This window comes from Carcharodon carcharias, chromosome 5, assembly GCF_017639515.1.
Source record: "Carcharodon carcharias isolate sCarCar2 chromosome 5, sCarCar2.pri, whole genome shotgun sequence".
NCBI lineage: Eukaryota > Metazoa > Chordata > Chondrichthyes > Lamniformes > Lamnidae > Carcharodon > Carcharodon carcharias.
Genome location: NC_054471.1, coordinates 19,571,336 through 19,595,413, shown reverse-complemented (window position 1 = coordinate 19,595,413; position 24,078 = coordinate 19,571,336). Strand labels below are relative to the sequence as shown.

The following is a 24,078-nucleotide window of genomic DNA, read 5'->3' as shown; positions in this document are numbered from 1 at the left end:
TTTCCCCAGCCTCATTCTCTAAGGGGCCTATGTTCACTTTGGCCTCTCTCTTCCTTTTTATATATTTAAAGAAGCTCTTACTGTCCATTTTTATATTACTTGCTAGTTTACCATCAAAGTTTATTTTCTACTTTTTTTGCTCATCTGTTATTGGTTTTTAAAACTTTCCCAATCCTCTGGCTTACCACTAATCTTTGCCACATTGTATGTTTTTTAGGAAATATATATTGGCCATGACGAAGGCATATTGCAGATTTGGCAGTGTGGTGCTGAGTCTTAAAAGAGTTAAGATGTGAGGAGAGCTTACCTAAAAGTTGTGTTCCATTTCATGAGCCTAGAAAGTTGAGAAATGATACAATCCATGTATTTAAAATATGTTGATAAATATAAAGTAGTAGAGGGTGGAGTTGGTGCAGAGTTGCTTGAGGGGGTGGTGTGGAGATTCGATGCTGGCTTTTGGGGAGGAGGTGCAAGGTCATGATGGGAGCTTAAGGGAGACCTGACCATAACCATTTTTGATTATTTTGTGTCAGAAGGACTCAGATGGTGAGCATGTGCTTGTTCTTTGAAGCAATGGCTTATTCTGCCAGGCTGATCACAGACTTACTGGTTAGAAGGACAATCTCTGTCCAGGCAGCGATTTTAAAATCATATTTTTTATTTGTAACAGGACTTTGCGATTAATTTGGAAGCAAAAGTATCTGCAATAAATGAAGCCTTGCAAATGAAGTCACTAACATTTGTTATTGATGCCTGTAAAATGCTTGCTCAGGCGAGGAAGGTGAGTGCCCAGTGTACACCCTTAGAGTAACTGCCACCTCTTGTCCCATAACTTAATGATTAATCCGTAAACATGGGTCTTGAGGAGTTGCTGTGAAATCAGTGGATGGTCAGTAACAATCTTAACCCAAAACAATACAGTGGTGCATGTTGGCTCTCAGCCTTTCTCATTAAGCAGGCCTCTCACTGTGACTACCTGGAGCAGACAGTGATTACTCTGTGTGCTAAATTAGTGAGTGGCTTTGTTATTCATGATTTAAGATGACTTTGATCTCTCCAAGGTCAGTGCTGGAAATCTGACATTTTGCCCAACAACCATGAGCTAAGGGTGCAAAAACTAGCCAGGGTTTTTGCTTTTAATTGCAATTCACTGAAAACTGTTGTAAGTATATGTAAGGATAGTTGTTGAGGAGAAGATTAAGATCAACTGTGGACTGGTGTCTGAGTCTGTGTCTGTGTCTGGTTCAGGGCACCGGCTGGGACCAGCGTCTGGGACGGGACATAGGCCTGGGACAGTGGAACTGGCTAAGACCGTAGTCTGGCACGGGGCACTGGCCAAGACCGGCGTCTAGGACGGGGCAGCGGCTGGGACCGACGTCTAGGAAGGGGCAGAGGCTGGGACCGACGTCTGGGATGGGGCAGCGGCTGGGACCGACGTCTAGGATGGGGCAGCGGCTGGGACTGACGTCTGGGATGGGGCAGCGGCTGGGACTGACGTCTGGGACACGACATTGGCCAGAGCCGGTGTCTGGGCTGGGGCACCAACTGGGACCAGTTTCTGGGACAGTGCACTTGCTGGGACCAGTGTTTGGGATGGGGCACCGGCCCGAACTGGTGTCTGGGCCAAGGCAGCGGCTGGGACCGGTGTCTGGGACGAGGGAACTGACCGGGACCGGTGTCTGGGATGGGGGAACTGGCCGGGACTGGTGTCTGGGATGAGGGAACTGACCGGGACCGGTGTCTGGGATGGGAGAACTGGCCTGCACCGGCGTTGGGGACGGGGCAGCAGCCGGGACTGGTGTCTGGGATGGGAGAACTGGCCTGGACCGGTGTCTGGGATGGGGGAACTGACCGGGACCGGTGTCTGGGATGGGAGCTGGCCGGGACCGGTGTCTGGGATGGGAGCTGGCCTGGACCGGTGTCTGGGACGGGGGAGCTGGCCTGGACCGGTGTCTGGGATGGGGGAACTGACCGGGACCGGTGTCTGGGATGGGAGCTGGCCTGGACTGGTGTCTGGGATGGGAGCTGGCCTGGACCGGTGTCTGGGATGGGGGAACTGACCTGGACCGGTGTCTGGGATGGGAGCTGGCCTGGACCGGTGTCTGAGATGGGCACCAGCCGGGACCGGTGTCTGGGATGGGAGCTGGCCTGGACCGGTGTCTGGGATGGGCACCAGCCGGGACCGGTGTCTGGGACGGGGGAGCTGGCCTGGACCAGTGTCTGGGATGGGCACCAGCCGGGACCGGTGTCTGGGATGGGCACCAGCCGGGACCGGTGTCTGGGATGGGGGAACTGACCGGGACCAGTGTCTGGGATGGGAGAACTGGCCTGGACCGGTGTCTGGGATGGGCACCAGCCGGGACCGGTGTCTGGGATGGGGGAACTGACCGGGACCGGTGTCTGGGATGGGCACCAGCCGGGACCGGTGTCTGGGATGGGGGAACTGACCGGGACCGGTGTCTGGGATGGGCACCAGCCGGGACCGGTGTCTGGGATGGGGGAACTGACCGGGACTGGTGTCTGGGATGGGAGAACTGGCCTGCACCGGTGTCTGGGATGGGGGAACTGGCCTGGACCGGTGTCTGGGATGGGGGAACTGACCGGGACCGGTGTCTGGGATGGGCACCAGCCGGGACCGGTGTCTGGGATGGGAGAACTGGCCTGGACCGGTGTCTGGGATGGGAGCTGGCCTGGACCGGTGTCTGGGATGGGGGAACTGACCGGGACCGGTGTCTGGGATGGGCACCAGCCGGGACCGGTGTCTGGGACGGGGGAGCTGGCCTGGACCGGTGTCTGGGATGGGGGAACTGACCGGGACCGGTGTCTGGGACGGGGGAGCTGGCCTGGACCGGTGTCTGGGATGGGGGAACTGACCGGGACCGGTGTCTGGGATGGGCACCAGCCGGGACCGGTGTCTGGGACGGGGGAACTGACCGGGACCTGTGTCTGGGATGGGGGAACTGACCGGGACCGGTGTCTGGGATGGGCACCAGCCGGGACCGGTGTCTGGGATGGGAGAACTGGCCTGGACCGGTGTCTGGGATGGGCACCAGCCGGGACCGGTGTCTGGGACGGGGGAGCTGGCCTGGACCGGTGTCTGGGATGGGGGAACTGACCGGGACCGGTGTCTGGGACGGGGGAGCTGGCCTGGACCGGTGTCTGGGATGGGGGAACTGACCGGGACCGGTGTCTGGGATGGGCACCAGCCGGGACCGGTGTCTGGGACGGGGGAACTGACCGGGACCTGTGTCTGGGATGGGGGAACTGACCGGGACCGGTGTCTGGGATGGGCATCAGCCGGGACCGGTGTCTGGGATGGGGGAACTGACCGGGACCGGTGTCTGGGATGGGCACCAGCCGGGACGGGTGTCTGGGATGGGGGAACTGACCAGGACCGGTGTCTGGGATGGGCACCAGCCGGGACCGGTGTCTGGGATGGGGGAACTGACCGGGACCGGTGTCTGGGATGGGCACCAGCCGGGACGGGTGTCTGGGATGGGGGAACTGACCAGGACCGGTGTCTGGGATGGGGGAACTGACCGGGACCGGTGTCTGGGATGGGCACCAGCCGGGACCGGTGTCTGGGACGGGGGAGCTGGCCGGGATTGAAGGAGGGAAGAAGTTATAATTGAGAAGTGGATGAGTCTTTCGTTGCAGCAGGTTTCCCTCTGACCCTGTGCTACAAGTTGTCTGATTTGTTGATATCTTGCCCATGCCTGGGAACAAGCTCCTCACAGTCTCTTGTTCTCGAATCAGCAGCACCACTTAGATTCAGAACTCAGGTACAAAACTGGAAATGTGCTGGGCAGTCAGCATCTAAGAGAAAGAGAGAGTTTAATTATCCTGGTAGGCTTGTCAGAATGATTTCTTTATGAGTACTGCTACCTACATTAAGGGAAGCGCTCTGTGCTTTGGCCTGTGCTCTGAAGGAGATTGTAGCGACCTGTGCCCCTCTAACCTGATGGGATTAGAATTGGCTGGCCACAAAAAGTTTGAGATGTTATCTTTCCATCATGCTTTGTCTTAATCAATCTGGCTTGTTTCAGGAGTAGATGGATTTTTACCCAGTTGCAAGTGAGTAGCTGTAAGGAAAGGTTTGTTTGAGATCATCTATAGCAAGAGTGAAACAGTCAGTGGGATGATATGAGGTTCATTGTATTTAGGTTGCCTCTGTAGCTTTCTTACCTCAACACTGCTTTGTGTCTGGTTTTTATCAGGTATTGGCCTATTCCTGTGTGTACAGTTACTATAATCAGGACACTGAAAAGATGGATATAATGGAACAGCAGATGGAGAACTTGGAGCTGCACACCAATGCCCTCCAGATCCTTCTGGGTGAGTTCCGGTTCATGCACTAAGATGCAAGTTTTGTTTAAGTTTTAAAAGATAAAAAAAATTGTATTTGGGCTTCTCATTATTTTTGGAACTGTAGGCAATTTCACTACAAAAAAGGAGGCCATTTGGTTCATTATGTCTGTGCTGGCACTTAGCAAGAGGAACCCAAAATTGATCCTACAGTTCTGTTTTCTCCCAGAGCTTTGTATCTTCCTCTGTGTCAAATGTTCATCCAATTTTCCCTTAAAAGATCCAAAGACTTTTGCCTCAACCATTCACTGTGGCAGAGAATCCCATCCTTTAAAAACCTGTAGATAGAAATGTCTCCCAACTATCCTCGCTCAACTATGCAAATTTTAATTTGATAATCCCTAGTCATTGACTCTGCAGAGGAAAAGACTTTCCCTATTCACCTTACTAAATGGCTTTCAGAAATCTTTCTTAAATTTCCTCTGATTCTTCTCTGATGGGAGTAGAAATAGTTCCAGGACCTCAAGTCTGTTCTGGCTTCATCCTGGTGAATCTACAATCCAGGGTCTCTGGCCTTTAATGCCCTTTCTACAATGGGCTGTCTCATACATGATGGCAGTAGGAGTCAGTACTTCAGGTGGGAGAGATCAGCAGAAGTTGGGTTACCATCATTTTCCCCCAGAATATCTCCTTGGAAAATCTTGGTTTTTTTCTTGTACATGTTGGGAACTTGATCAGAAAATCTATATAGAACATTCAAAAGCTTCAAAACTCAGTTTGACCAAACACTTTCTTCCATGTTGAAATCACCTGCATGAAGCAGATAATTGAGGTTCCACTGAACACTTGGACTTGCAGAGGGGAAAATTCTCATCCCTATGTTCAAATCCTTCCATGACCTTGGTCCTCCCTATCTCCTCTAGCCCTACAACCCTCTTAGATAGGGAATAGGGCAGGAAAGTGGAGTTGATGTAGAAGTTCATCCATGATCTTATTGAATGGTGGAGCAAGCTCAAGGGGCCCTATGGTCTACTCCTGCCCCTAATTCTTATGTTCCTATCTCTGCATTGCTCCAATTCCTGCCTCTCATGATCTCCAATTGTGGCTGTGCCTTCAAATGCCTAGGCCTTAAGCGCTGAAATTCCTTACCGAAACCTACTTATCTCTCTACCTCTCTCTTTCTCACTTAAAGATCCTCAAAGCTTACCTCTTGAACCAAGCTTTTGTGCTAATATCACTTTAGATGGCTCAGTGCCTAATTTTACTTGATAGCGCTCCTGAGAAGCACCTCGGGATGTTTGTCTGTGCTAAAGCTTGTTGCGAAGAGAATGAGAGGTGTCTGTATCTGAAACCTAAATCTTGTGTTTCTCAGAGGAGACCCTACTACAGTGCGTGGACCTGGCTTCCTGTATTCGCCTGTTGAAACCAGAACACTTGAATACAGGACTGGAACTAATCCGCAGGATACAAGAGAGACTGCTTGCCATCCTCCAGCACTCAACACAGGTAATTCAGACTGCAAGAAAGCAGCAGAGGAAAGGCAGTCTGTAGCAGCAAGTGAAATACTTAGGTTGCTGCGATACATGTGAAGGCTCTCTTTTGGAAAGGAATTTTTTTTGCTCTTGTCTGGCTGGTTTTCCCAAGTTACATGGAAAGGGAAGACAGGTAACTTAGCATCTAGCAATGCCACTTTCTAACCAGCTGACATTTCAATATGAATACGTTAACTCTTCCTTGGATTTAACTACTGTCTACACTGGAGTGCTGCTTTGGGCTGCAGTAGAGTGCTTAAGGTGGAGTTTGGTGACTGAGGGAATTTAAGAGTTAATTTCTATCTAAAGTCTAGTCTTTCTTTAATTTAGTAATTAACTAAAAGTTGCTGTTTGGGGTGGAAGAAGATGAGTTTTAGGCCAGCTTTAAAACAGGGTTTAAAAAGGCTCTGCTGCAGCTACAACCAGTTAATTAGATACAAAAACAAAAATAGCTGGAAAAACTCAACAGGTCTGACAGCATCTGCAAAGAGGAACACAGTTAACGTTTCAAGTCTGTATAACTCTTCATCAGAACGAAAGAAAAATAGAAATGAGGTGAAATATAAGCTGGTTGAGGGGGTGGGACAGGTAGAGCTGGATAGAGGGCCAATGATAGGTGGAGGCAAAGAAGAGATTGCCAAAGATGTCATAGATAAAAGGACAAAGGGGTGTTGACAGTGGTGATATTACCTAAGGAATGTGCTAATTGTGACATTAAGAGTAGAAAGCAGGACGAGCAAGTGACAGATAGCCCTAGTGAGGGTGGGGTGGGGGGAAGGAATCGGAATAGGCTAAAAGTTAGAGATAAAACAATGGATGGAAATACATTGAAAAATAATGGAAATAGGTGGGAAAAGAAACATACATATAAAAAAATGATAAATTATTGGAAAAGGATCGGAAAGGGGGTGGGGATGGAGGAGAGAGTTCATGATCTGAGGTTGTTGAACTCAATATTAAGTCCGGAAGGCTGTAAAGTGCCTAGGCGGAAGATGAGTTGCTGTTTCTCCAGTTTGCATTGAGCTTCACTGGAACATTGCAGCAGGTCAAGGACAGACATGTGGGCATGAGAGCAGGGTGGTGTGTTGAAATGGCAAGCGACAGGAAGGTCTGGATAATGCTTGCGGACAGACCGAAGGTGTTCCGCAAAGCGGTCACCCAGTCTGTGTTTAGTCTCTCCAATGTAGACGAGACCACATTGGGAGCAGTGAATGCAGTAGTCGCTGCTCCCAATGCGGTTTCCTCTACATTGGAGAGACCAAACGCAGACTGGGTGACCGCTTTGCAGAACACCTTCGGTCTGTCCGCAAGCATGACCCAGACCTCTCTGTCGCTTGCCATTTCAACACTTCACCCTGCTTTCGTGCCCACATGTCCGTCCTTGACCTGCTGCAATGTTCCAGTGAAGCTCAATACAAACTGGAGAAACAGCACCTCATCTTCCAATTAGGCACTTTACAGCCTTCCAGACTTAACGTTGAGTTCAACATCTTCAGATCATGAACTCTCTCCTCCATCCCCACCTTTCCAATCCCCTCTTTTCCAATAATTTATAATTTTTTTATATGTATGTTTCTTTTCCCACCTATTTCCATTATTTTTCAATGTATTTCCATCCATTGTTTTATCTCTACCTTTTAGGCTATTTCGATCCCTTCCCCCCCACCCCTCCCCCACTAGGGAAACCTGTCACTTGCTCGTCCTGTTTTCTACCCTTAATGTCACCATTAGCACATTCCTTAGGTAATATCACCACTGTCAACACCCCTTTGTCCTTTTATCAATGACATCTTTGCCAATCTTTTCTTTGCCTCCGCAATCACTGGCCTTCTATCCAGCTCTACTTGTCCCACCCCTCTCAACCAGCTTAATTTTCACCTAATTTCTCTATTTCTTAGATCTGATGAAGAGTCATACGGACTCGAAACGTTAACTGTATTCCTCTCCACAACTGCTGTCAGACCTGCTGAGTTTTTCCAGCTATTTTTGTTTTTATTTCAGATTTCCAGCATCCGCAGTATTTTGCTTTTATCTTAGTAATTAATTAGATAACTGACTTAAACAGGTTTTCAGACACTAGATTCAGAGAGTATAAAAACAGGCCATCTTACAGTGCTGACTTTTTCTGCACTGAAGTGCTGCTTTGGGCTGCAGTAGAGTGTTTAAGTTGGAGTTTGGTGACTGAGGGAGATTGGTGAGGAGGGAACGAGGTGATCCTTTGAGTACTGTGAGTACGGTTGGGTAAGTATTTACTACTTTTATTGCTTATAGTTTTTAAGGTCTTATTTTGTGGTTCATCGTTTGTAAGGGCTATAATCTGTAACAACAAGGAGCAGGGAAGAAGGGCCCTAGAGTAATTGATATTATTTGATATTAAGCATCTTCCAAAAGGTTTAATTTAAGTTAAAGGGGTAAGTCATGGCAGGAGAGCTCAAAGCCGTGGTGTGCTCCTCCTGCTTTATGTGGGAAGCCGGGAACATTTCCAGTGCCCGGGGCCAGCATGTGTGCGGCAGTGTCTCCAGCTGCAGCTCTTGGAAGCCCGGGTTTCAGAGCTGGAGTGGCGGCTGGGGACAATGTGGAGCATCTGCCAGGTGGAGAGTATCGTGGGTAGCACGTATAGAGAGGTGGTCACACCGCAGGCTAAGAGTCCACAGACAGGAAGGGAATGGGTGAACTCCAGGTAGAGCAAGAGGACTAGGCAGGCAGTGCAGGAACTCCCTGTGGCTATTCCCCTGCAAAACAGAAATCCCGCTTTGGATACTGTTGAGGGGAATGGCCTCTCAGGGGAAAGCAGCAACAGCTAAATTCATTGTACCACAGTTGGCTTTGCTGCACAGGGGAGGAGTAAAAAGTGAGGGAATGCAAAGGTTATAGGGGATTCAATTGTAAGGGGAATAGATAGGCATTTCTGTGGCTGCAAATGAGACTCCAGGATGGTATGTTGCCTCCCTGGTGCGAGGGTCAAGGATGTCTCAGAGCAGCTACAGGACATTCTGAAGCGGGAGGGTGAACAGCCAGTGGTCGTGGTACATATTGGTACAAACGACATAGGTAAAAAAAAAAGGGATGAGGTCCTAAAAGCAGAATATAGGGAATTAGGAAGTAAGTTGAAAAGTAGGACCTCAAAGGTAGTGATCTCAGGGTTACTACCAGTGCCACTTGCTAGTCAAAGTTGAAATAGCAGGGTATATTGGATGACTACCTGGCTGAAGAGATGGTGTGAGGGGGGAGGGTTTCAGATTCCTGGGACATTGGGACTGGTTCTGCAGGAGGTGGGACCAGTACAAACTGGACGGGTTACACCTGGGCAGGACCGGGACTGATGACCCAGGGGGAATATTTGCTAGGGCGGTTGGGGAGGGATTAAACTAAAATGGCAGGGGGGTGGGAACCTATGCAAGGAGTCAGAGGAGAGAGAATCAAGGACAAGAATGAAAGACAGAAAGGGGAATAAGAAAAGTGATAGGCAGAGAAATCAAGGGCAAGAATCAAACAGGGGCCCAGTGAGAAATAGTGGGAATGGGACAAGTAATAGTAAAAAGACAAGCCTTAAGGCTTTGTGCCTTAACGCGAGGAGCATTCGCAATAAAGTGGATGAATTAACCACACAAATAGATGTAAACAGTATGATATAGCTGGGATTACGGAGACATGGCTGCAGGGTGACCAGGGATGGGAACTGAACATCCAGGGATATTCAGTATTTAGGAAGGACAGACAAAAAGGAAAAGAGGTGGAGTTGTATTGCTGGTTAAAGAGGAAATTAACGCAAAAGTGAGGAAAAATATTAGTTCCGATGTTGTGGAATCTGTTTGGGTAGAGCTGAGAAACACTAAGGGGCAAAAAACGTTAGTGGGGGTTGCATATAGGCCCCCAAACTGTAGTGGTGATGTTGTGAATGGCATTAAACAGGAAATTAGAGACGCATGCAATAAAGGAACATCTGTAATTATGGGTGATTTTAATATGCACATAGATTGGGCAAATCAAATTAGTAACAATACCGTAGAGGAAGAATCCCTCGTGTATGCGGGATGGTTTTCTGGACTATTACGTTGAGGAACCAGCTAGAGAACAGGCCATCTTCGGCTGGGTATTGTGTAATGAGAAAGGAGTAATTAGCAACCTAGTTGTGCGAGGCCCCTTGGGGATGAGCAACCATAATATGATAGAATTTTCATCAAGATGGAGAGTGACGTAGTTGATTCTGAGACCAGTATCCTGAATCTTAATAAAGGAAACTACGATGGTATGAGGGGCGAGTTGGCTATGATGGATTGGGAAATGTTACTTAAAGGGATGATGGTGGATAGGCAATGGCAAACATTCAAAGAGTGCATGAGTGAACTGCAACAACTGTTTATTCCTGTCTAGTGCAAAAGTAAAACAGGAAAGGTAGCCAAACCATGGCTTACAAGGGAAATTAGAGATAGTATTAGATCCAAGGAAGAGGCATACAAATTGGCCAGAAAAAACAACAGACCTGAGGATTGGGAGCAGTTTAGAATTCAGCAAAGGAGGACCAAGGGATTGATAAAGAAGGGGAAAAAAGAGTACGAGAGTAAGCTTGGGGGAACATAAAAACGGACTGTAAAGTTTCTGTTGGTACGTGAAAAGAAAAAGATTGGTGAAGACACATGTAGGTCCCTTACAGTCAAGAACAGGGGAATTTATAAAGGGGAACAAAGAAATGGCTGACCAACTAAACATATACTTTGGTTCTGTCTTCACAAAGGAGGACACAAATAACATACCAGAAATGTTGGGGAACACAGGGTTTAGTGAGAGGGAGGAACTGAAAGAAATCAGTATTAGCAAGGAAATGGTGTTGGGGAAATTGACGGGATTGAAGGCCGATAAATCCCCAGGTCCTGATAATCTCCATCCCAGAGTACTTAAGGAAGTGGCCCTAGAAATAGTGGATGCACTGATGGTCATCTTCCCAGATTCTATAGACTCTGGAACAGTTCCTACAGATTGCAGGGTAGCTAATGTAATCCCGCTATTTAAAAAGGGAGGTAGAGAGAAAACAGGGAATTATAGACCAGTCAGCCTGACGTCAGTAGTGGGGAAAATTCTAGAGTCCATTATAAAAGATTTAATAGCTGAGCACTTGGAAAACAGTGGCAGAATCGGAGAGCCAGCATGGATTTATGAAAGGGAAATCATGCTTGACAAATCTACTGGAATTTTTTGAGGATATAACTAGTAGAGTTGATGAGGGGGAGCCAGTAGATGTGGTTTATTTGGACTTTCAGAAGTCAAAGTCCCACAAGAGAGATTAGTGTGTAAAATTAAAGTGCATGGGATTAGGGGTAGTGTATTGAGATGGATAGAAAACTGGTTGGCAGACAGGAAACAAAGAGTAGGAATAAAGGGTCTTTTTCCGAATGGCAGGCAGTGACTATTGGGGTACCGCAGGAATCGGTACTGGGACCCAGCTATTCGCACTATATATTAATGATTTAGATAAAGGAAGATGACACAAAGCTGGGTGGGAGGGCGAGCTGTGAGGAGGATGCAGAGATGCTTCAGTGTGATTTGGACAAGCTGAGTGAGTGGACAAGTGCATGGCAGATACAGTATAATGTGGAAAAATGTGAGGTTATCCACTTTGGTAGCAAAAACAGGAAGGCAGATTATTATCTGAAAGGCTGTAAGTTGAGAGAGGGGAATGTGCAATGAGACCTGGGTGTCCTTGTACACCAGTCGCTGAAGGTAAGCATGCAGGTGCAGCAGGCGGTAAAGAAGGCAAATGGTATGTTGGCCTTCATAGCCAGAGGATTCGAGTACAGGAACAGGATGTCTTGCTGTAATTATCCAGGTGAGACCACACCTGGAATGTTATGTGCAGTTTTAGTCTCCTTATCTGAGGAAGGATGTTCTTGCTATAGAGGGAGTGCAGCGAAGGTTCACCTGACTGATTCCTGGGATGGTGGGACTGACATATGAGGAGAGATTGAGTTGGTTCGGATTATATTCGCTGGAGTTCAGAAGAATGAGGGAGATCTCATAGAAACCTATAAAATTCCAACAGGACTAGACAGAGTAGATGCAGGAAGGATGTTCCCGATGGTGGGGGAGTCCAGAACCAAGGGTCGCAGTCTGAGAATACGGGATAGACCATTTAGGACTGAGATGAGGAGAAATTTCTTCACCCAGAGAGAGGTGAGCCTGTGGAATTCGCTACCACAGAAAGTAGTTGAGGCCAAAATGTTGTATGTTTTCAAAAAGGAGTTAGATATAGCTCTTGGGGTGAAAGGGATCAAAGGATATCGGGAGCAGGATATTGAGTTGGATGATCAGCCATGATCATAATGAATGGTGGAGCAGGCTCAATGGGCCGAATGGCCTACTCCTCCTGTTTCCTATGTTTCTGTGTTTCCTGGAGAAAATGCCCTGTCTCTCCTGGGATCCTTTCCGTGATAGTGTGTTTAAATTCTGTACCTTGCTCATGAAGCCTCGTGCTGTGCCTCAGTATCATCACCAGCTATAATCTCAGAGCTGAGTTCTGTATGCACTAAAACACTGCTTCTGAGCACATACAGGGGGAGTCATGTCCCACGGGCCTCTGCAATGTGAGGCTGTACAGGGAAATGAACCGTCTGCAGAGTTTCCACTCCTGATCACTATGCAGTGATTTGCTGGAAAAAGTGTGTACAGTGAGGCAAGTTGACATCACCCGTCGCTGAATATCTGTCAATACTCAGCTGTCTGATTATCACTCACAAAACATGACCACTTGAGGTGGCATTCGAGAGCTATATTGTCAAGAGGCTCTACCTGGCATATAACAACATGTTCAGAGTAGGAGGAATGAGCAACTTGTATATGAGATAACTTAATTATTGGATGGACGGGGAAATAGGTGAAATTGCACATATTCCCCAAAAGGGTTGCCTCTCAATTGCATTGGAGCCCAATTGTCGGGTTGAGAAGGAGGCACCTTTTGTTCATAGATTCCAGGCACAATTCAAGTGACAGGATGACTTGCAGCAGACAGAGCATTGCCGATTCGGGATGATGTTACAAAGAAGCTTCATGCATTGGGGGGAGAGTTCAACACAGGCTCAGATTTTTTTAAAAAATTCATTCACAGGATGTGGGCTTCGCTGCCTGGGCCAGTATTTATTGCCCATCCCTAGTTGCCCTTGAGAAGGTGGTGGTGATCTGCCTTTTTGAACAGCTGCAGTCCATGTGGTGTAGGTACACCCACACTGCTGTTAGGAAGGGAGTGCCAGGATTTTGACCCAGCGACAGTGAAGGAACAGCGATACATTTCCAAGTCAGGATGGTGCGTGGCTTGGAGGGGAACTTCCAGGTGGTGTTGTTCCCATCTATCTGCTGCCCTTGTCCTTCTAGATGGTAGCAGTCGTAGGTTTGGAAGGCGCTGTCTAAGGAGCCTTGGTGAATTCCTGCAGTGCATCTTATAGATGGTGCATACTTCTGTTACTATGCATCGATGGTGGAGGTAGTAAATGTTTTTGGATAAGGTGCCAATCAAATGGGCTGCTTTGTCCTGGATAGTGTCAAGCTTCTTGATGGTTGTGGGAGCTGCACTGATCCAGGCAAGTGGGGGGTATTCCATCACACTTCTGACTTTTGCCTTGTAGACAGTGGACAGGCTTTGTGGAGTCAGGAGGTGGGTTACTCGTCGCACGATTCTTAGCCTGTCATTTTGAAGCGACATGCTGAGAGTATGTAGAGCTAAAGAAGCCTGGTTGGGCTATAACTTTGTCAGAAAGTGTGCTGTATTTCGGAGATGTACATGAAATCATTAATGTGACATCTGCTGTTTCAGGATTTCCGAGTGGGGTTTCAGCCAAAGCAGGGTGTCGATCAGAATCAAGTTCAATCCACAGACCTTTTAAACACAGTGCCATCTGATTCCACCAAAGAGTAAGTTGTTTAACAGCATGCAGCAATTCAGACATCGTGGAGCAGACACAGTCAGTGAGAAGTAGGCCATGGTGTTATGGAGCAGACACAGTCAGTGAGAAATAGACCATGGTGCTATGGAGCACACACAGTCAGTGAGAAATAGACCATGGTGTTATGGAGCACACACAGTCAGTGAGAAATAGACCATGGTGTTATGGAGCACACACAGTCAGTGAAAAATAGACCATGGTGTTATGGAGCACACACAGTCAGTGAGAAATAGACCATGGTGTTATGGAGCAGACACAGTGAGTGAGAATTAGAACATGGTGTTATGGAGAGGGCACAGTGAATAAGAACTAGACCACGATGTTATGGAGCAGACACAGTGAGTGAGAAATGGACCATGCTATTATGGAGCAGGCACAGTGAGTGAGAAATAGACCATGGTGTTATGGAGCAGGCACAGTGAGTGAGAAATAGACCATGGTGTTATGGAGCAGACACAGTGAGTGAGAAATAGACCATGGTGTTATGGAGCAGACACAGTGAGTGAGAAATAGACCATGGTGTTATGGAGCAGGCACAGTGAGTGAGAAATAGACCATTGTGTTATGGAGCAGACACAGTGAGTGAGAAATAGACCATGGTGTTATGGAGCAGACACAGTGAGTGAGAAATGGACCATGCTATTATGGAGCAGGCACAGTGAGTGAGAAATAGACCATGGTGTTATGGAGCAGGCACAGTGAGTGAGAAATAGACCATGGTGTTATGGAGCAGACACAGTGAGTGAGAAATGGACCATGCTATTATGGAGCAGGCACAGTGAGTGAGAAATAGACCATGGTGTTATGGAGCAGGCACAGTGAGTGAGAAATAGACCATGGTGTTATGGAGCAGACACAGTGAGTGAGAAATAGACCATGGTGTTATGGAGCAGGCACGGTGAGTGAGAAATAGACCATGGTGTTATGGAGCAGACACAGTGAGTGAGAAATAGACCTTGGTGTTATGGAGCAGACACTGAGTGAGAAATGGACCATGGTGTTATGGAGCAGACACAGTGAGAACTAGACCATGGTGTTATGGAGCAGGCACAGTGAGTGAGAAATAGACCATGGTGTTAGGGAGCAGACACAGTGAGTAAGAAATAGACCATGGTGTTATGGAGCAGACACAGTGAGAAATAGACCATGGTTTTATGGAGCAGGCACAGTGAGTGAGAAATAGACCATTGTGTTATGGAGCAGACACAGTGAGTAAGAAATAGACCATGGTGTTATGAAGCAGACACAGTGAGAAATAGACCATGGTGTTATGGAGTAGTCACAGTGAGTGAGAAATGGACCGTGGTGTTATGGTGCAGACACAGTTAGTGAGAAATTGACCGTGGTGTTATGGAGCAGAAATAGTGAGAAATAGACTATGGTGTTATGGAGCAGGCAAGGAGAAATAGACCATGGTGCGAAGGAACAGACACAATGAGAAATAGACCGTGGTACCATGGAACAGTCGGTGAGTGAGAAACACAAACAAAAATTGCTGGAAAAACTCAACAGGTCTGACATTATCTGTGGAGAGAAAGACAGAATTAATGTTTCGAGTCCAGATGACTCTTCTTCAGAACAGGAGTGAGAAACTGACCGTGGTGTTATGGAGCAGACACAGTGAGTGAGAAATTGACCATGGTGTTATGGAGCATACACAGTGAGTGAGAAATGGACCATGGTGTTATGGAGCAGGCACAGTGAGAAATAGACCATGGTGTTATGGAGGAGACACATTGAATGAGAAATAGACCATGGTGTTATGGAGCAGGCACAGTGAGTGAGAAAAAGACCATGGTGTTATGGAGCAGATGCTGTGACTGAGAAATAGATCATGGTGTTAAGGAGCAGTCACAGTGTGTGAGAAATAGACCATGGTGTTATGGAGCATACACAGTGAGAAATAGACCATGGTGTTATGTAGCAGACACAGTGAGTGAGAAATGGACCATGGTGTTATGGAGCAGGCACAGTGAGAAATAGACCATGGTGTTATGGAGCAGACACAGTGAGAAATAGACCATGGTGTTATGTAGCAGACACAGTGAGTGAGAAATGGACCATGGTGTTATGGAGCAGGCACAGTGAGAAATAGACCATGGTGTTATGGAGGAGACACATTGAATGAGAAATAGACCATGGTGTTATGGAGCAGGCACAGTGAGTGAGAAATAGACCATTGTGTTATGGAGCAGACAGTGAGTGAGAAATAGACCATGGTGTTATGGAGCAGACACAGTGAGTGAGAAATGGACCATGCTATTATGGAGCAGGCACAGTGAGTGAGAAATAGACCATGGTGTTATGGAGCAGGCACAGTGAGTGAGAAATAGACCATGGTGTTATGGAGCAGACACAGTGAGTGAGAAATGGACCATGCTATTATGGAGCAGGCACAGTGAGTGAGAAATAGACCATGGTGTTATGGAGCAGGCACAGTGAGTGAGAAATAGACCATGGTGTTATGGAGCAGACACAGTGAGTGAGAAATAGACCATGGTGTTATGGAGCAGGCACGGTGAGTGAGAAATAGACCATGGTGTTATGGAGCAGACACAGTGAGTGAGAAATAGACCTTGGTGTTATGGAGCAGACACTGAGTGAGAAATGGACCATGGTGTTATGGAGCAGACACAGTGAGAACTAGACCATGGTGTTATGGAGCAGGCACAGTGAGTGAGAAATAGACCATGGTGTTAGGGAGCAGACACAGTGAGTAAGAAATAGACCATGGTGTTATGGAGCAGACACAGTGAGAAATAGACCATGGTTTTATGGAGCAGGCACAGTGAGTGAGAAATAGACCATGGTGTTATGGAGCAGACACAGTGAGTAAGAAATAGACCATGGTGTTATGGAGCAGACACAGTGAGAAATAGACCATGGTGTTATGGAGTAGTCACAGTGAGTGAGAAATGGACCGTGGTGTTATGGTGCAGACACAGTTAGTGAGAAATTGACCGTGGTGTTATGGAGCAGAAATAGTGAGAAATAGACTATGGTGTTATGGAGCAGGCAAGGAGAAATAGACCATGGTGCGAAGGAACAGACACAATGAGAAATAGACCGTGGTACCATGGAACAGTCGGTGAGTGAGAAACACAAATAAAAATTGCTGGAAAAACTCAACAGGTCTGACATTATCTGTGGAGAGAAAGACAGAATTAATGTTTCGAGTCCAGATGACTCTTCTTCAGAACAGGAGTGAGAAACTGACCGTGGTGTTATGGAGCAGACACAGTGAGTGAGAAATAGACCATGGTGTTATGGAGCATACACAGTGAGTGAGAAATGGACCATGGTGTTATGGAGCAGGCACAGTGAGAAATAGACCATGGTGTTATGGAGGAGACACATTGAATGAGAAATCGACCATGGTGTTATGGAGCAGGCACAGTGAGTGAGAAAAAGACCATGGTGTTATGGAGCAGATGCTGTGACTGAGAAATAGATCATGGTGTTAAGGAGCAGTCACAGTGTGTGAGAAATAGACCATGGTGTTATGGAGCATACACAGTGAGAAATAGACCATGGTGTTATGTAGCAGACACAGTGAGTGAGAAATGGACCATGGTGTTATGGAGCAGGCACAGTGAGAAATAGACCATGGTGTTATGGAGCAGACACAGTGAGAAATAGACCATGGTGTTATGTAGCAGACACAGTGAGTGAGAAATGGACCATGGTGTTATGGAGCAGGCACAGTGAGAAATAGACCATGGTGTTATGGAGGAGACACGTTGAATGAGAAATAGACCATGGTGTTATGGAGCAGGCACAGTGAGTGAGAAAAAGACCATGGTATTATGGAGCAGATGCTGTGACTGAGAAATAGATCATGGTGTTAAGGAGCAGTCACAGTGTGTGAGAAATAGACCATGGTGTTATGGAGCATACACAGTGAGAAATAGACCATGGTGTTATGTAGCAGACACAGTGAGTGAGAAATAGACCGTGGTGTTATGGTGCAGGCACAGTTAGTGAGAAATGGACCATGGGGTTATAAAGCAGACACAGTGAGTGAGAAAGAAACCATGGTGTTATGGAGCAGACACAGTGAGTGAGAAATGGACCGTGGTGTTATATAGCAGACACAGTGAGTGAGAAATGGACCATGGTATTATGGAGCAGACACAGTGAGTGCGAAATGGACCATGGTTTTATGGAGCAGACACAGTGAGAACTAGACCATGGTGTTATGGAGCAGGCACAGTGAGAAATATACCATGGTGTTATGGAGCAGACACAGTGAGTGAGAAATGGACCGTGGTGTTATGGAGCAGACATAGAGTGAGACATGGCCAATGGTGTTATGGAGCAGACACAGTGAGTGAGAAATAGAACATGGTGTTATGGAGCAGGCCAATGAGAAATAGAAAATGGTGTTATGGAACAGACACAATGTGAAATAGACCACGGTACCATGGAACAGACAGTGAGTGAGAAACAAAAACAACAATTGCTGGAAAAACTCAACAGCATCTGTGGAGAGAAAGACAGAATTAATGTTTCGAGTCCAGATGACTCTTAATTCAGAACTGGAGTGAGAAATTGACTGTGGTGTTATGGAGCAGACACAGTGAGTGAGAAATAGAACATGGTGTTATGGAGCAGGCACAGTGAGTGAGAAATAGACCATTGTGTTATGGAGCAGACACCGAGTGAAATATAGACCATGGTGTTATGGAGCAGGCACAGTAAGAAATAAACCATGGTGTTGTGGAGCAGACACAGTGAGAAATAGACCATGGTATTATGGAGCAGACACATTGAATGAGAAATAGACCATGGTGTTATGGAGCAGGCACAGTGAGTGAGACATGGCCAATGGTGTTATGAAGCAGACACAGTGAGAAATAGACCATGGTGTTATGGAGCAGGCATAGTGAGAAATGGACCATGGGGTTATAGAGCAGACACAGTGAGTGAGAAATGCACCGTGGTGTTATGGAGCAGACACAGTGAGTGAGAAATAGACCTCGGTGTTATGGAGCAGACACAGTGAATGAGAAATAGACCTCGGTGTTATGGAGCAGACACAGTAAGAAATAGACCAAGGTGTTATGGAGCAGGCACAGTGAGAAATGGACCATGGTGTTATGGAGCAAACACAGTGAGTGAGAAATAGACCAAGGTGTTATGGAGCATACACAGTGAGAAATAGACCATGGTGTTATGGAGCACACACAGTGAGTGAGAAATAGACCTCGGTGTTATGGAGCAGACACAGTGAATGAGAAATAGACCTCGGTGTTATGGAGCAGACACAGTAAGAAATAGACCAAGGTGTTATGGAGCAGGCACAGTGAGAAATGGACCATGGTGTTATGGAGCAAACACAGTGAGTGAGAAATAGACCAAGGTGTTATGGAGCATACACAGTGAGAAATAGACCATGGTGTTATGGAGCACACACAGTGAGTGAGAAATGGACCATGGTGTTATGGAGCAGGCACAGTGAGTGAGAAATAGACCATTGTGTTATGGAGCAGACACCGAGTGAAATATAGACCATGGTGTTATGGAGCAGGCACAGTAAGAAATAGACCAAGGTGTTATGGAGCAAACACAGTGAGAAATGGACCATGGTGTTATGGAGCAAACACAGTGAGTGAGAAATAGACCAAGGTGTTATGGAGCATACACTGAGAAATAGACCATGGTGTTATGGAGCACACACAGTGAGTGAGAAATGGACCATGGTGTTATGGAGCAGGCATAGTGAGTGAGAAATAGACCATGGTGTTATGGAGCGTACACAGTAAGAAATAGACCAAGGTGTTATGGAGCAGGCACAGTGAGAAATAGACCATGGTGTTATGGAGCAAACACAGTGAGTGAGAAATAGACCAAGGTGTTATGGAGCAGACATAGTGAGTGAGACATGGCCAATGGTATTATGGAGCAGACACAGTGAGAAATAGACCATGGTGTTATGGAACAGACACAGTGAGTGAGAAATAGACCAAGGTGTTATGGAGCAGACGTAGTGAGTGAGACATGGCCAATGGTATTATGGAGCAGACACAGTGAGAAATAGACCATGGTGTTATGGAACAGACACAGTGAGTGAGAAATAGACCAAGGTGTTATGGAGCAGACGTAGTGAGTGAGACATGGCCAATGGTATTATGGAGCAGACACAGTGAGAAATAGACCATGGTGTTATGGAACAGACACAGTGAGTGAGAAATAGACCATGGTGTTATGGTGTAAGCTCTGTTAGTGAGAAATGCACCTTGCTCTTATGGAGCAGACACAGTGAGTGAGAAATAGACCGTGGTGTTATGGTGCAGACACAGTGAGAAATAGACCATGGTGTTATGGAGCAGATACAGTGAGTGAGAAATGGACCATGCTGTTTTGAAGCAGACACAGAAATAGATCAGCATTTATTGCTCATCCCTAATTGCCCTTGAGAAATTGTTTATGAGCTGCCTTTTTGTGCTGTTCGGATGGTGCTAGTGTGGCTGTAGGCAGAGCAAGTTTGACTGATGACTTTTGAACATTCCCTTCAAAGAAATATGATACAGTTAATTGAACTGAGATGTTATTCCTCAATTGTAGTAAGTGAGGAATGTTACCAATGCAGTGCTAAGTGTGCATCTATAAAATAGTAACTCCTTCTGTTTATTGTGCAGAGTGAAGTCAGGCAGTCAAACTGAGGAAGAGGACGGAGATTATGATGACGATGATGATGAGTATGTCCCGGAGTGGCATGACACATACGATGAGGATGAAGATATTGATGAAGATGATTTTTCAGATGATGAATCAGAGAACCTAGAGAGAGATTTCTTTTACCTGGAAGACGATGTTTATGACTAAAGAGAGTTGAGATTTTTTTATATATAATATATATATATTATATATATATTCTGAATAAGTGGACAATTTACAAAAAGCAATGTAATTCACAGTAGTTAGATGAAAATATCTTAGTCCGCGCAGAACGCAGAACCCTAGATTCTTTTTTTGTTATGCCACTTCTGGTTAACTGGCTTCTCTTTTTGATTTAGAAAAGTTTTTTTGGTGTTCAGGTTTTAAAAACACACACACAACTAAGGAGAAACTCTGTCTTTTTCTTTTATTTTGTTAACATTTCGCCCCTCTGGAGAGAGCTGCTGATAAACTGCTACTGAACTGTTTCTGGGAGATGTTCACTGTATTCAGCTATAAAAGAACAAAGGGCAGTGAAGGCTCCACTTAGCAGAATACTTCAATTGTTCACATATAATGTTCTTTCTGAGAAATTCCAGTTATGCAAGTTGTGAAAATAAAACACTTTCTTCTAATGTATGAAATTGGGTTTGTTTTTACTCCCCTTCCAATAGTTTTTATTTAAAAAAGTAAAATCATATTTCATTTTGTTTGTAAAATTCAAAGCTGCTTTTTAAAACCTGTTCAATCCTAACCTGACTTTCACCATTCAAGGTCTGAATCCACCTCCAAAATCACCTGGTCCTACCTGTTAAATTAACACACACCGCTGTCCCTATCTCACCTCCACTGCCATCCTACTTTATTGTACGGAGCCCAACTTACCTTGTTGACTGCGAAGCTTGGGAACTCCATGTCCCAATGGACCCCGGACTTTCTGCACGTGCACAAGCAGGGAGCGGGCTGCACAGGCGCAGGCAGGGAGCGGGCTGCACAGGCGCAGGCAGGGAGCGGGCTGCACGCACGCAGGCAGGGAGCGGGCTGCACAGGCGCAGGCAGGGAGCGGGCTGCACAGGCGCAGGCAGGGAGCGGGCTGCACAGGCGCAGGCAGGGAGCGGGCTGCACACGCGCAGGCAGGGAGCGGGCTGCACAGGCGCAGGCAGGGAGCGGGCTGCACAGGCGCAGGCAGGGAGCGGGCTGCACAGGCGCAGGCAGGGAGCGGGCTGCACAGGCGCAGGCAGGGAGCGGGCTGCACAGGCGCAGGCAGGGAGCGGGCTGCACAGGCGCAGGCAGGGAGCGGGCTGCACGCGCGCAGGCAGGGAACGGGCTGCACAGGCGCAGGCAGGGAGCGGGCTGCACGCGCGCAGGCAGGGAGCGGGCTGCACAGGCGCAGGCAGGGAGCGGGCTGCACAGGCGCAGGCAGGGAGCGGGCTGCACGCGCGCAGGCAGGGAACGGGCTGCACAGGCGCAGGCAGGGAGCGGGCTGCACAGGCGCAGGCAGGGAACGGGCTGCACGCGCGCAGGCAGGGAGCGGGCTGCACAGGCGCAGGCAGGGAGCGGGCTGCACGCGCGCAGGCAGGGAGCGGGCTGCACGCGCGCAGGCAGGGAGCGGGCTGCACAGGCGCAGGCAGGGAGCGGGCTGCACAGGCGCAGGCAGGGAGCGGGCTGCACGCGCGCAGGCAGGGAGCGGGCTGCACAGGCGCAGGCAGGGAGCGGGCTGCACGCGCGCAGGCAGGGAGCGGGCTGCACAGGCGCAGGCAGGGAGCGGGCTGCACGCGCGCAGGCAGGGAGCGGGCTGCACGCGCGCAGGCAGGGAGCGGGCTGCACGCGCGCAGGCAGGGAGCGGGCTGCACAGGCGCAGGCAGGGAGCGGGCTGCACGCGCGCAGGCAGGGAGCGGGCTGCACAGGCGCAGGCAGGGAGCGGGCTGCACGCGCGCAGGCAGGGAGCGGGCTGCACAGGCGCAGGCAGGGAGCGGGCTGCACGCGCGCAGGCAGGGAGCGGGCTGCACAGGCGCAGGCAGGGAGCGGGCTGCACAGGCGCAGGCGGGGAGCGGGCTGCACAGGCGCAGGCGGGGAGCGGGCTGCACAGGCGCAGGCAGGGAGCGGGCTGCACAGGCGCAGGCGGGGAGCGGGCTGCACAGGCGCAGGCAGGGAGCGGGCTGCACGCGCGCAGGCGGGGAGCGGGCTGCACAGGCGCAGGCAGGGAACGGGCTGCACGCGCGCAGGCAGGGAGCGGGCTGCACAGGCGCAGGCAGGGAGCGGGCTGCACAGGCGCAGGCAGGGAGCGGGCTGCACAGGCGCAGGCAGGGAGCGGGCTGCACGCGCGCAGGCAGGGAGCGGGCTGCACAGGCGCAGGCAGGGAGCGGGCTGCACAGGCGCAGGCAGGGAGCGGGCTGCACAGGCGCAGGCAGGGAGCGGGCTGCACGCGCGCAGGCAGGGAACGGGCTGCACAGGCGCAGGCAGGGAGCGGGCTGCACGCGCGCAGGCAGGGAGCGGGCTGCACAGGCGCAGGCAGGGAGCGGGCTGCACGCGCGCAGGCAGGGAGCGGGCTGCACAGGCGCAGGCAGGGAGCGGGCTGCACGCGCGCAGGCAGGGAGCGGGCTGCACAGGCGCAGGCAGGGAGCGGGCTGCACAGGCGCAGGCAGGGAGCGGGCTGCACGCGCGCAGGCAGGGAGCGGGCTGCACAGGCGCAGGCAGGGAGCGGGCTGCACAGGCGCAGGCAGGGAGCGGGCTGCACGCGCGCAGGCAGGGAGCGGGCTGCACGCGCGCAGGCAGGGAGCGGGCTGCACGCGCGCAGGCAGGGAGCGGGCTGCACAGGCGCAGGCAGGGAGCGGGCTGCACGCGCGCAGGCAGGGAGCGGGCTGCACAGGCGCAGGCAGGGAGCGGGCTGCACAGGCGCAGGCAGGGAGCGGGCTGCACGCGCGCAGGCAGGGAGCGGGCTGCACAGGCGCAGGCAGGGAGCGGGCTGCACAGGCGCAGGCAGGGAGCGGGCTGCACAGGCGCAGGCAGGGAGCGGGCTGCACGCGCGCAGGCAGGGAACGGGCTGCACGCGCGCAGGCAGGGAGCGGGCTGCACAGGCGCAGGCAGGGAGCGGGCTGCACGCGCGCAGGCAGGGAGCGGGCTGCACAGGCGCAGGCAGGGAGCGGGCTGTGTGGTGGCCTAGGCAACTAAAGAGAACCCATTTAGTGCTAAAAGGGTTAATGGGGAAATTGAATTATTTGCCTCGGCCTGAGAGAAAAATACTACAACCTTGAGAACAATACCATCTTGTCTGACCACAGTTGCAGGATGAGCCCTGAGACATTCCATTTTGTTCTTTCTCAGGCCGAATGTAATCAGGATTGTGATAAGCATTTGTGTAAGCGCAACATCTGTTCTGCTGGAAATGAAAATTTACTGAAATATGGATTGGTCAGTTAACTAATGCAAATAAGCGGATAGGTTTGTGCAAAATTTACTGATTGGCTGTAAAAATGCTCTTAACAGGTCTGCGTGTATTCTGCTACGAAACTGTACAGTAGCTCTTTTGCATGCTGTCTCCCTTGTGCACAAGTAATAAATGGGGTTTCTACATACAAAATGATGCCTCGGTGTGATTAATCTCCGACAGTTTCTTGGAGGTCCCACCGAGATGACTAATCCCTAGGGTT

General features: G+C 49.2%; 1 protein-coding gene across 3 annotated transcripts in view; it reads left to right on the top strand.

Moving 5' to 3' along the window:
* Positions 1-21,067, top strand: part of LOC121277892 (cullin-9) — a 301,897-nt gene extending 280,830 nt beyond the window's left edge. For 2 of the 3 annotated variants that reach the window (XM_041187673.1, XM_041187672.1), the window contains exons 36-40: positions 671-781; positions 4,218-4,335; positions 5,678-5,811; positions 13,639-13,736; positions 20,410-21,067. In XM_041187673.1, coding sequence (XP_041043607.1) covers positions 671-781; positions 4,218-4,335; positions 5,678-5,811; positions 13,639-13,736; positions 20,410-20,596 — 648 coding nt within the window. In that variant the 3' untranslated portion in view covers positions 20,597-21,067. The remainder of the gene's footprint in view (positions 1-670; positions 782-4,217; positions 4,336-5,677; positions 5,812-13,638; positions 13,737-20,409) is intronic. The other variant, XM_041187674.1, reaches the window with a different exon arrangement.
* Positions 21,068-24,078: the final 3,011 nt, after the last annotated feature.